This window comes from Prosopis cineraria, unplaced genomic scaffold (assembly GCF_029017545.1).
Source record: "Prosopis cineraria cultivar Desert tree isolate PC_DT_omini unplaced genomic scaffold, ASM2901754v1 PC2, whole genome shotgun sequence".
NCBI classification, from domain to species: Eukaryota; Viridiplantae; Streptophyta; class Magnoliopsida; order Fabales; family Fabaceae; genus Prosopis; species Prosopis cineraria.
The window spans coordinates 6,823,430-6,836,522 of NW_026555333.1; the positions used below are offsets into that span (position 1 = coordinate 6,823,430).

At 38.2% G+C, this 13,093-nt stretch overlaps 1 protein-coding gene across 2 annotated transcripts; it reads left to right on the top strand.

The window, feature by feature from the left end:
- The first annotated feature begins 2,485 nt into the window (after positions 1 to 2,485).
- LOC129302236 (DDB1- and CUL4-associated factor homolog 1) lies at positions 2,486 to 12,714 on the top strand. 2 transcript variants are annotated; one of them, XM_054940960.1, is made up of 14 exons: positions 2,486 to 3,073; positions 3,600 to 3,681; positions 3,801 to 3,917; positions 4,019 to 4,197; positions 4,360 to 5,212; positions 5,311 to 5,408; positions 5,518 to 5,938; positions 6,070 to 6,672; positions 6,740 to 6,922; positions 7,070 to 7,636; positions 8,324 to 8,434; positions 9,616 to 9,734; positions 9,865 to 11,461; positions 11,760 to 12,714. In XM_054940960.1, exons 1-14 carry the CDS (start codon positions 2,838 to 2,840, stop codon positions 12,459 to 12,461), a joined length of 5,868 nt encoding a protein of 1,955 aa, XP_054796935.1. In that variant the 5' UTR covers positions 2,486 to 2,837; the 3' UTR covers positions 12,462 to 12,714. The 2 variants fall into 2 exon arrangements, with proteins under 2 accessions (XP_054796935.1, XP_054796936.1); XM_054940961.1 differs by lacking the exon at positions 3,600 to 3,681 and having other exon boundaries at positions 3,055 to 3,073.
- The last annotated feature ends 379 nt before the right edge of the window (positions 12,715 to 13,093 follow it).

Here is a 13,093-nt window from a genome sequence, read left to right on the forward strand (position 1 = left end):
TCCAGTTGAATCATCATCACAAACACTGAACTTCCTCTTCTTGGATTGCCATTTAGCGGACACCTCATCCTCTTCATGCACACTGCCACGTGTTTGCAGGGAAGGATTACTCGAATCATCCCTTGCTTTGACTTGTTTTGCACCACTTTTCAATGCCTCCAAGTTTGGCATGCTGGATCCGATAACCAAAGAGACCCCAACAAGTCCAAAATTAACAACATATTGAGTCGTCCCAAAAGGACACTGTCTTTAAGAACTATTCCAATATACCGGGATAATAGACCGACAGTTTCTCAAGATTAAACAAGCACTTCCTACGGAGCAAGGAAACAGAACAGCAGAAACCAAAACGAACTCAAATGAACAACACAGAGAGGGAGGAGAGAATTGTCTGGAAAACTCAAGAGGCTGGCAAGTGGGTCTATCCGCACCTATGGCTATATATAGCTCGAAGATGGAGACATGAACGTTGGCTCATAATCACCAGATTAAAGCTTCGGTTACACTCTCATAAATCACGTTTAAACACCTGTCTGGAAACGTTGGGGGGGGTTATGCAGGCATAAAACACATTTAAGCTCTTGTCTAGAAATGATGGGAAGACAAAAAATGTTTAGAAAATTAATCTGGTTACTGATAAAAAATGTTCATGGTTTGATTTCAAACTCCAAACAGCCAAAAACTGAGACTTTTCGGTAAGCAAAAATGGTTATTTATTTTGAAAAAATAATTCAATAAAAGGAATCCATTGCCTCTTGAACTTGCATGCAGAGGGCGAATCAGCTGATTTCAACAGCGATTGCTCTGAGTTGGCCTGTCTTATGCGTGCGAGTTCACTTCTTCTTCAAGCCTATTTTACTAGCCCACTTTATTCTTTAATATTTATATACTAGGAGAGTCCTTCATTTAGTTAGCGTGAGACTTTTGACACATGCACAATAGTAACTGCCAGTAAAAAGATACAAGAGCTTCAAGCTTTGAGACGTATCCTGCGTTTGCCAGCAACCTTAGCAAAAAACATAGTGTTGTTGATAGAAACTCTTCCTCTCACAAGTCGAAAAAAGTAGAGACATCAATTCAACACACGAGAAACTAAGACCAAAATATCAACTAGCCAAGAGAAATGGTTAGCTCAAAGATGAAAGAGCAGCTGGAGAAACATGAAGAACGACTCTGAAGCTACAGCAGTAGAGCACCGCCTTAGTTGAGAGAAAACTCCCTTGATGAAGGGACATTTATATGGGAGAGAAGGTGGAGAAAAAATTGGACTAATTTATTCAACTGATTAAGTGGGTGTTTGGTTTTTAATTTGTTAAAAATTTATTTGGTGAAAATTTATTTGATAAAAATTAATTTAGTTAAAATTAGTTGTTTAACAAAATTTATATTTAAATATATTTTTTAAAAGTCAGTTTAATACATTAAAAATTTTTTAAATTATGATAGTAAAATGTACTTTTAAATATATAATTATCAAAAAAGACATTCATTTATGATAATCTATAATTTTTGTTATACAAGTGTAATATATTTAAAATATTTAAAAAATATGATAAAGATTTTAAATAATAAAAATTTGATTTATAGTGCTAAAATCTTAATTTCAAGTTATTTGTACTTTTTAAATTTGTAATTTTAAAAAATATGATAAAGATTGATAATTTTTATTATACAATAATGCTAAAAATTAACATGACTAATTATTTAATTTATAATGCTAAAAACTTGATACCTAATTATTATTATTAAAATGATGGTTATGTTTTTAGTAAATTAAATATTTTTTAAATAAAAAAATAAGAGATTAAATTTAAGACAGTATTGTCAAATAATATTTTATTTTTTAAATTTACTTTTCAAAAGTTTTAAATAATAATATTTTTCAGATTCATTCTCAACCACTATTTAGATGTACTCTTAAGATATACTTTTCTACAAAAAAAATTACTTAAACAACTTTTAGCATTCTAAAAGTAAAATTTTATTTTTTTAAATGTGAAATTGAGAGTACCTAAACGGACCTCAAGTCTACCCGCCAAAAATAAATTGTTTTTCCATGTTTGGTCACTTACAGCTAAGATGGTTTAAAGATATATTATTTTATAAAAATTATTTTCTCAGTTTTACAAATGATTTTTTTTTATTTTTACACATAAAAATATCAATAATATTATTCTATTAGTTTTTTTATTAAGTTAATTTATAACATATGTCGATGGCAACAAATAATTGCTAATAATTGCATGCGCAATAAATTAAACTGAAAAATATTAATACGTAAAAGATACGATTAAAAGAATAATTTCACGAGAGATCAAGTTACAAAATTGTTTTTAAACGAAAGTTTGCAGTTTCGTGGGCCGGGACTCTTAAGTATAAAGGTCCCCCCATAGCCTGGAATACGTTAAATAAGATAACATGCTGGCTAGGCCTGCGTTAACGGACATTTTTTGGGGAGGAAAACGGGCTTAGATTTGAAGGGTTGGCTGCTAGGGTTCTTCCAAACGGGTTGGTATTTGCTGTTGCATCTCCGGAACCTTCCGGTCCATTGTGAAGCACTTGCTGTCTATTTTCTCGTCCCGTATAAAACGCAAACGCAACACGCCACCCTTGTTTATTTGATTTTGTAAGATGCTATTTCTCTCTTTTCAAACTCTGCAACTGCAAATTCGAAACGGAAAACAATCACAAGGTTCATTGATGTATGTATAGGAAGCATCACAACCCATATACAAAAACAATAATCCATATAATCTGCCCCGATTTTTTTTTCCTTAAAATTTGCCTCCCATTCTATATATCCATTCCTCTCTCGCTCGTAGTTCATAGAGGTCACCATGGACGAGCAGGACAATCAAAACCAAGTTCCTCCGCCTCCCCCAGTTGCAGATTCTCTGTCTCAACCTCAACCGCAGGAAGGGGCGGGGGAGGAAGAAGACGCGTCCAAGAAGGAGGAGGACGAGTTGGTTTCGAAGGCTCTAAGCTTGATGGAGAAGATCACTTCTGCGCCTGATAACCCTAAACCTACTGTGCTTCATGCCCTTGCCTCCATTCTTGAAACCCAAGAGTTCCGGTATGCTTATTAAGTTATTTATCCTTTTCCACAGGCGATTTCTTTTATTTCTGTGCTAATTTCGCCTTATCACTTGCAATTGTGAAATTATGAAATTCCACTAAATTTCGATCAATTTTCTGTATGTTTATTGTTTTACTTCCTTTTTATCTTGTTTCTCTTTTTGGTTTTTTGACAAATAACATGATACTAATATGTTGCATCCTGATCACTTGTTAAATGCGCACCCCCTTTTGGGCAGCTAATGTATAATGGCTTTAATTGGCATTTTTATAAGGCGCTGATGAATAATTTTTACATTTTTTGAGGTTGTGTTTTGACCTTTTGAGGCTGAATGGGGATGAGAGTTTTATTTGAATATCAATTCCATGGTGCCAGTTGGTTGATATATGTATCTCTGAAATCTTATTACTTGCCCACTTGTTAGATTACAGTATCCGCCGCTAAATTTTTCTTCCTGCTCACCTATTTCTTATCCATTACTATCTTCTTTCGGTCAGTCAATGTTATTTATTGTGCAATGTAGATACATGGAAGAGAATGGTCATTCCTCCTCCAGTAATGCCCGTGCCTCTCATAATGTTGGGCGCCTTGGGAGCTTACTCAGGGTATTTTGGAAGTCCATACTCTTTTTTCAGCCTTTTCCGTAGGCTACTTCTTCTTTCTGAAATGATTATCCTAGTTGCTGTTCATTCACAGCCACCCTTATTTCTTTCATTATCCACAGGAAAATGATGAATTCTTTGAGTTGATATCGACTAAGTTTCTGTCAGATACAAGATACACTACTTCCATTTGGGCTGCTGCTGCTAGGCTTCTTCTGAGCTGTTCATTGACTTGGATTGTAAGATTGTCTTTTTAATTTTCCCAAATAGAATCATCCCTTCTTTTACCCATCTTTTTCTGCATGTGCTGTCCTATTAATCTGATAATTTAAATGGACAGTATCCTCATTATTTTGAAGATCCTGTACTGCATAACATTAAAGAGTGGGTCATGGATGAGAATATTAGATCTTCTGTGGAAGAACAGAGCCTGAAGCATAACCCAGGGCCAAGGGAAGCCTCAGATTCTGAAATGTTGAAAACCTATTCAACTGGACTCCTTGCAGTGTGTTTGGAAGGGTACGAATATGCAATTTTCTTATTTAGAAGTTTCATGAAATTCTTGTGTGCTTCTTTCACTTTTTTATGGCATGTTGGTATTTATCATGCTTAAATGTATTTTTTTTTTTTTAGTTCTCATTTCCGTTTTTAATATCCATTTTACTTTTGGGCTGATCTCAGTGGAGGTTCAGTAGTGGAAGATGTATTGACGTCTGGCTTGTCAGCCAAGCTTATGCGTTATCTTCGTTTTCGTGCGCTGGGGGAAACAAGTAGCAGCCAGAAAGATACTGGTCATTTAACTGAGATTAGGCATGCTTCTATAAATACTTCAACAAGAGGTAGAGATGATGGTCGTGGTAGATTTCGTCAGGCCCTAGAATCAAGTCATTTAGATGATACAAGGATGGCAGATGAGAGGGCCTTAGATGACCGTACTCTTGAAAGGGATCAAGATAGAGGCATTACTGTACAAACTTGCCAAGAAGAGTCTTGGGTTGATGGTGAGCTGCCTGATGGGTTGGGTGAAGGTGCTGGTACTGATGGGGATGATAGATGGCATGGTAGAGATGCACGTGATGGAAGGATAAAATTTGGTGATCATGATGACAATACAAGAGATGACTCTTCACGGCGGCGTGTAAACCGTGGATGGGTTAGATCCAGAGGAAAGGGAAGGTTTGGTGATGGGACTGTAGAAAGCGAACCAATTTTGTCGTCTCCAGGCTCTGTTAATCAATCAGGACAGGGAAGGAACGTCAAAGATAGGAACACAATAAGGAATGCTGATGCTAGAAGGGTGGCTGATTCCAGGAAGACCCTTGCCAGGATCGCTTCTGAAACTTCTGCTTTGGAGAGAGAGGATAATGATGATTGTTTTCAGGGTTGCCATATTGGAAGCAAAGATATTTTGGATCTTGTTAGGAAAGCAGTCCGAGCAGCAGAAGCTGAAGCCCGAGCTGCCAATGCACCAGAAGAAGCTGTAAAAGCAGCTGGTGATGCTGCTGCTGAACTTGTTAAAACTGCAGCTTCAGAAGTATGTTGAAGATTGTATAGTTTTTTATTATATATATATATATGATCATTCTATGTGCACAAACGCTTAATGGTGGATTTTCTTGCTATATAAATTAGGAACTTAATTCCACTAATGATGAAGAAGCTGCTGTTTTGGCTGCTTCCAGAGCTGCATCAACTGTTATCGATGCTGCATCTGCAATTGAAGTTTCAAGGTATGTGAGAATATATTTAGAAGCTGCATCAACTTGAGTTCTGATGTGAACAGTTGCCATCCTACTTATTTTGGTCCCTGGAATGATTTTCATCTTTGTTTGGTGGCAGGAATTCCAGCATCAATTCTGAAACAGAGAATGCCTGTAGCAGAGAAACTGAATCTGGCGAGGAGCATGAGGATTACTTCATCCCAGACAGTCAATCACTTGCATTGCTGAGGGAAAAATATTGCATTCAGTGCCTTGAAACGCTTGGAGCATATGTTGAAGTTCTCGGACCTGTATTACATGAGAAGGGGGTAGATGTGTGTCTTACACTTCTGCATCAGAATTCTAAACATCGAGAAGCATCAAAGATTGCCCTGCTGCTGCCTGATATCATGAAACTGATCTGTTCTTTGGCTACTCATAGGAAATTTGCTGCACTTTTTGTGGACCGTGGGGGCATGCAAAAATTGCTTGCTGTCCCTAGAATGGCTCAAACTTTCTTTGGCCTCTCTTCCTGCCTATTTGCCATTGGTTCTTTGCAGGTACTTATGTATAATAGTTATTATTGTGAAGTAAGATGCCTAATATTTATCCATTATACCCTGTTATATATATTTATTACTTGTCTGAGGCTTTTATGCTCCTTTCTCTGATGTCTATATTGTTACTTAAGGGAATCATGGAACGGGTCTGTGCTCTTCCACCAGACGTTGTCTATCATGTGGTTGAATTGGCACTCCAACTACTTGAGTGCTCCCAAGACCAGGCACGGAAGAATGCAGCATTGTTTTTTGGTGTTGCATTTGTCTTTAGAGCAGTTCTTGATGCTTTTGATGCCCAGGATGGATTACAGAAGTTACTGGGCCTTCTAAATGATGCTGCTTCTGTAAGATCAGGTGTAAATTCTGGGGCCTTGGGCCTCTCAGGCGGGGGATCACTTCGAAATGACCGATCACCTGCAGAAGTACTGACATCATCTGAGAAGCAGATAGCTTTTCACACTTGTGCTGCTTTGAGGCAATATTTTAGAGCGCATCTTCTTTTGCTGGTGGATTCCATTCGCCCAAACAAAAGCAGTCGCAGTGCTGCTAGGAATATTCCAAGCGCAAGAGCAGCATACAAGCCACTGGACATTAGTAGTGAGGCAATTGATGCAGTATTCGTGCAGTTACAGAAAGATCGGAAGCTAGGCCCTGCATTTGTTAGAACACGTTGGCTTGCAGTTGAGAAGTTCTTGGCATGTAATGGGCATGTTACGATGTTGGAGTTGTGTCAGGTATGGTATATTTAATTTTACACTTGCTTTTTTCAATAAGGTTTGTATTCACTTTGGTCGTTTGTAGGCTCCACCTGTGGAACGATATTTGCATGATTTGCTTCAATATGCATTGGGTGTCCTGCATATTGTTACACTGGTACCCAGCAGCCGCAAGATGATTGTAAGTGCAACGTTAAGCAATAATCGTGTTGGCGTAGCAGTCATTTTGGATGCAGCAAACGTTGCTACTAGTCATGTGGCCCCTGAGGTAAAACATTTTATGCTATCAGGTGTAGCCTTTACTCTTTTTTTTTTTTTTTGGGTGGGGGGAGGGGGAATAAAATTTTTTCAACTGTGGACGTGGCAATTATGCTTATATATTGTCTCAGATTAACTATTTAGGTTTACATTTCAGATTATTCAGCCTGCATTGAGTGTGTTAGTCAATCTTGTTTGTCCTCCGCCTTCAATCAGCAATAAGCCATCTCTAATTGCACAAGGTCAGCAGCCAGCTTCTACCCAGACTGCAAACGGTCCTCCTACAGAGACTAGAGATAGAAACAATGAGCGTAATATCTCAGATCGAGCTGTTCACATTTCTAACCAGGCTGATCAGAGGGAGCGGAATGGAGAATCTGGTCTTACAGATCGAGGCTGTGCTGCCTCAGCTACTACACAGATTGTTAACAGCACTCCACAAACTCCTGGTGCTACTGCAACTTCAGGATTGGTTGGAGACCGTAGAATATCTCTGGGTGCTGGAGCAGGTTGTGCTGGCCTGGCTGCCCAACTGGAACAAGGATATCGTCAAGCAAGAGAGGCTGTCCGCTCTAATAATGGAATAAAAGTCCTGCTGCATCTCCTACAACCACGTATATATTCACCTCCTGCTGCTCTAGACTGCCTTCGTGCTCTAGCATGTCGAGTCCTTCTTGGTTTAGCCAGAGATGATACTATTGCACATATATTGACGAAGCTTCAGGTAACTATTTTGCCCATTGTAATTGACACATTGTCACTCAAACTGTTCTCATCTCAGCAAGCTCGATATCTTGTTGATACTGGTCAAACTTTGTGTCAAGTATAAATAAAAATAAAAATTGAGAAAATTAATCATTTGATTCTTGTAGTTTAGACTTGGTTGTAACTTAGTCTCTGAACTTATTCATTGTAACTTAGTTCCTAATGTTTTGATTTGATTTGTAACTCAGTCCTTATATTTTTAATTATCTAAAATATTAGTTTCTATATTTTAAAAAATAAAATTGTAGAGATGAAAGTTATGTTAAAATTCATGACTAATAATTTAAATTACTAAACTCTTTTAATCTTTATAGGGAATATAAATATTAAAAGTTTAAAATATTTTTAGTCTTTATAATTTTATTTTTTAAAATATAGGGACCAATATTTAAATGATTGAAACGATAGGGACAGAATTGTAAGAGGCAAAGTTCAAGGACTGAATTACAACCGAGTTAAAACTATAAGGATTGAGTTACAATTTGGTCAAAACTACAAGAATCAAATAATTAATTTTTCCAAAGTAAAGGGGTAACCCTGCTACAAGCTTATACTTGCTATTGATATTTGAAAGGAATGTCTTGGTTTTTTCAAATTTTTTTTTTAGTCCTTTAATCTGGCTTTAATTGGTTTTATGTGTTCTTAGGTAGGGAAAAAGCTGTCTGAACTGATAAGAGATTCAGGCAGTCAGACACCTGGAACAGAACAGGGAAGATGGCAAGCTGAACTTTCCCAGGCTGCAATTGAGCTAATTGGGGTGAGCTATCTTGTGCTTGTTGCAGGCTTTTCATTTGTATTTGCTCTTCTATTTGCTACTTTTCAGTGTCTTTTCCTGTTTATTTCTTTTATTTATGTTTGAGAGTTTTTGAGGGAATGAAATGGATTCAAAGAGTGGAATGGCTAGTTATATGCCATTCCATTGTTTGAGTTCAATGAAGGGAGAAAGTTATTTATAACATGGAATGGCTTGTAAATTATTTTTTCCGACATTACTCTTATAACTAGAATGTGACGCTAGCATTAAGTTTTAAGCCAAAGAGTGTACGATTGTATTTCTACTACTAGTCTATTCTATTCCCAAACCTCCCCATTTTGGAGAACACAACAATTTGGGTTGTAGATGGTAAGGAGGGGTCTGGAGTCTCTCCTTTGCCATGCATTCCATCCTAATGAAACTGGTAATTCTGAAACACCTTTATCCCATATTGGCAAGCCTATAGGTGCTTCCATTTTTCCATAAAAATTTAACGTGTTATCTTCTCTACATTTTTGCATTAATTACTGATTTCAGTATTAGTTTGACTGTCGTGTGTCACATTAAAACATGTTGGGAAATGCATTTTGTTTTAATAGAAATTTGATAATGATTCAGGATAGCTGCAAATTTTTGGACATACACTGATAGGGGGGCTTTCAGTGCATGCAGATCAGCACCGTCCTAACTTATTTCTTGTCACTTTGGTAAAACTAGATTGTGGGTGCATACTATGCACGAATTGTGAGTGAGCCACTTGACTTAATGAATAATGTGGCTCCCTATAGATTTTACACAATATAGAGATATACAGATAGTTTACTTCTTTCAATTATCCTGATTTATCACAAGACTTAGTTGAAATGTACAAAACTTAGGTTGACCTGCCTTGGAAACATGCATAAACCTCCAGCTGATGTTGCATTTTTATTTTTACATGCTTCCTTGTTCAGGGAGGTTTCGATATGCTTCTGAAAATAAAAATCTCACTAAGGAAATTCAAGAAAATCCAGTTGATTTTTTAGCATTGAGTTGCGTTCTATTTAGTTGGCATTTGAACAGTGAGAATGTTAGTTGTTGACTGTATTCAATATTCGACTATCACAAACTGATACATGCAGATTCAATGCACTGACGTGCTGCATAAGGGGTGCTATTGATTTTTACCTCCTTTTTTTCTGTAGATTGTGACCAACTCAGGTCGTGCAAGTACGTTAGCAGCTACTGATGCAGCTACTCCTACATTAAGGCGCATTGAAAGAGCAGCAATAGCTGCTGCCACTCCTATTACTTACCATTCTAGGTATTTGGTGGCTTTTCATTTATTTTGAATCAAAGTCAAATATTTTGTTGTCAAATTTTCCTATATATGTGCAGTTCTGTCTTCCTCTGTTCTGATGATTCTTTTGTATTCTGCTTTTCCGGAAATTTAGGGAGCTTTTGCTCCTAATTCATGAGCACCTACAAGCATCTGGGTTGTCACAAACTGCATCTACATTGCTTAAAGAGGCTCAGTTGAATCCTTTGCCATCATTGGTTGCTCCATCATCTCTTGCACAAGCAGCCACCTCACAGGAAGCTACTTCAATGCAACTTCAGTGGCCCTCTGGTCGGACTCCTTCTGGATTTCTTACTAGCAAATTAAAGCACAATGCAAAGGATGAGGATTCCAGCATGAAGTCTGGTTCCACCATCTCTTCCAAGAAAAAAACACTGACTTTCTCATCTTCTTTTGGCCTACATTCAAGACATCAATCTGTTGATTCTCAGCAGTCACAAGTACGAAAGGGATTGACTACTGGGAAGGAGTCTTCTGAATCTTCGAGTTCATTAGAGATTCCATCAGAACCTTCAATTAAACATAACATTGATGCAGAGTCTCTGTATAAGACCCCGATCATCTTGCCTATGAAACGCAAGTTGTCCGATTTGAAGGATATAGGAGTATTGTCATCATCTGGAAAGAGACTCAATGCTGGGGATCAAGGGCTTCGATCGCCAATTTTTCCAACTCCTGGTACAACCCGGAAAAGCAGCCTGCAGAATGATGCTGTTGGGTTAACTCCAAGTTCCACCTTGAGAAGTCAACAAGGACGTTACACAGGTGAGTATGTGGATGAAGGTCAATTAAACAGCTCGAATCTTGGTCAACTGACACCATCCTCCCAAATATCAGGTGACCTTCAGCCCAACAATCAAGAGCGTTTAACATTAGACTCTCTAGTGGTTCAGTATTTAAAGCATCAGCATCGCCAATGCCCAGCTCCTATTACCACACTTCCTCCGCTATCTCTTTTGCACCCACATGTTTGTCCTGAACCAAAGCGAAGCCTTGATGCTCCATCTAATGTAACAGCTCGGCTTGCTACACGTGAATTTAAACATACCTATGGTGGAGTGCTTGGGAATCGAAGGGACCGGCAATTTGTTTATAGCAGGTTTAGGCCATGGCGTACATGTCGGGATTCTATTAGTGTCTTATTGACATGCATTACTTTTATTGGGGACTCTTCTCGTATTGCTGTTGGGGTCCACAATGGAGAACTCAAAACATTCGACTCCAACAACAGTAATGTGGTGGAGACCTTTGGATCTCATCAGTCTCCTTTAACACTTGTCCAATCTTTTGTTTCGGGAGAGACTCAACTGTTGCTTTCTTCAAGCTCCCAAGAAGTGAGGCTGTGGGATGCATCAGCGGTGTCAATGGGCCCTACCCATTCATTTGATGGGTGCAAGGCTGCCAGGTTTAGCAATAATGGCAATGTTTTTGCTGCCTTGTCATCAGAACCTGTTCGACGGGAAATCCTCTTGTATGATATTCAAACTGCTCAATTAGAGTCAAAGCTGTCGGATACATTTGCCAGTTCAACAGGCAGGGGTCATGTTTATTCCTTGATACATTTTAGCCCTTCTGACTCAATGCTGCTTTGGAATGGCGTCTTATGGGATCGGCGGGCCTCTGGGCCTGTTCATCGCTTTGATCAGTTCACAGACTATGGGGGTGGAGGCTTTCATCCTGCTGGAAATGAGGTATGCAGAATTGAGTATCTATATTAAAATAAATTTAGATCGTAGAAAGAGCATATATAATTGATTCCTAATTTAGCGTTGGGGAATATAGAAATAGTAGTGTGTTCTTGCCATTCTCATTCATTCGAAGAGTGCTTGCCTGATATAACTACTGCTAGGTTGGTTTTGTTGTTTGTGCCCAATATATCCAGTGAGCTTAAAATTTGTTAATTTAAAATATCAAATTTGTATTCTTGTTATCTGCATGGTGGTATTCTACCCCATCTTTCCGATGCTTATAAAAAATTGTTTTAACCAGGTTATTATAAACTCAGAAGTCTGGGATTTGCGTAAATTCAGACTGCTACGAAGTGTGCCTTCATTAGATCAAACGGCAATAACATTCAATGGACGTGGCGACGTAATTTATGCAATCCTAAGGCGAAATATTGAGGATGTAATGTCAGCTGTCCACACACGTCGAGTCAAGCATCCTCTTTTTTCAGCTTTCCGCACTGTGGATGCAGTCAATTATTCTGATATTGCCACTATTCCACTGGATCGCTGCGTGCTTGATTTTGCAACTGAGCCAACTGATTCATCTGTTGGGCTGATTACAATGGATGATCAAGATGAGATGTCTGCATCTGCCAGGATATATGAAATTGGCCGTAGGAGGCCAACTGAAGATGATTCTGATCCCGATGATGCTGAAAGTGAGGAGGAAGATGAGGATGAGGATGAGGATGATGATGCTGTTGTGGATCCTTTACTGGGCCCCGGACTTGGTGGGGAAAGTGAGAGTGATGCTGATGATTTGAGCAATGAAGACGATGACAGTGTAACAGATCTTGATGACGACGACGACGGAGATTTCATTATGGATGATTTAGACTTTGATGGAGGAAATGGAATATTGGAGATTGTGACAGATGGCGATGAGGATGATGATGATAGTCAAGTACTTGAATCCTTAAGTAGTGGCGAAGAGGATTTTATGGGTAACGGTTTTAGTTATTAACAGTATTCTAAATGGAAAGATTGGTTCTAGTGGTTTGGGAGGCTGTATTGTTTATTTCCCTCTTAATTATATTCATTTTAGGGCGATAGAGTTTTCATTTTTTTTTTCTTCCCTCAATTTTGATGTGTTAACTTAGCAGTTACGCCCGGGGCTTAAAACATTATAGTAGATCACGAGAGGCAGCAATTGTGTATAGCGCTTTGAAACTACACTTTTCTTGATCTAGGAAATGGCAACCTTGCAATTTTTGGAACCCGGCTGCGCATGCGGGTATAGAAATGGTGGAAGGGCTCTTCTCTGTTTTTTTTTTTTTGGGGGGGGGGGTTCATTCAAGATGTTTTGATTTTGTTATTTTAACTTCCTAGAAGACACAAGGGAGGGATTGCAGAAGGTACAATGTTTATATACCGACCTGGAAGCGTGTGCTCGCCTAAAGTATGGTACCTTCTGCTTCCTGTTAAGTCTTCTTCGTATTAATTACAAGTCATCTTATATATTTTAGGGCGTTAATTATTTTCTTTCGTGTATGTCATTAACGATGAAAATTAAATATAATGTTAAGAGTTTAGTGTAGTTAAGAGTAATATTGGAACCTGATTGAATAATGCCCGATCCTGTCTTCCACAGGATGT

Bases quoted from the DNA above. Each gene is read 5' to 3' on its own strand.
- LOC129302236 (XM_054940960.1), top strand. From the start codon at position 2,838: ATGGACGAGCAGGACAATCAAAACCAAGTTCCTCCGCCTCCCCCAGTT. The intron at 3,682-3,800 runs GTATTTTGGAAG...CATTATCCACAG, and splicing joins GCCTTGGGAGCTTACTCAGG to GAAAATGATGAATTCTTTGA. The intron at 8,435-9,615 runs GTGAGCTATCTT...TTTTTTCTGTAG, and splicing joins CTGCAATTGAGCTAATTGGG to ATTGTGACCAACTCAGGTCG.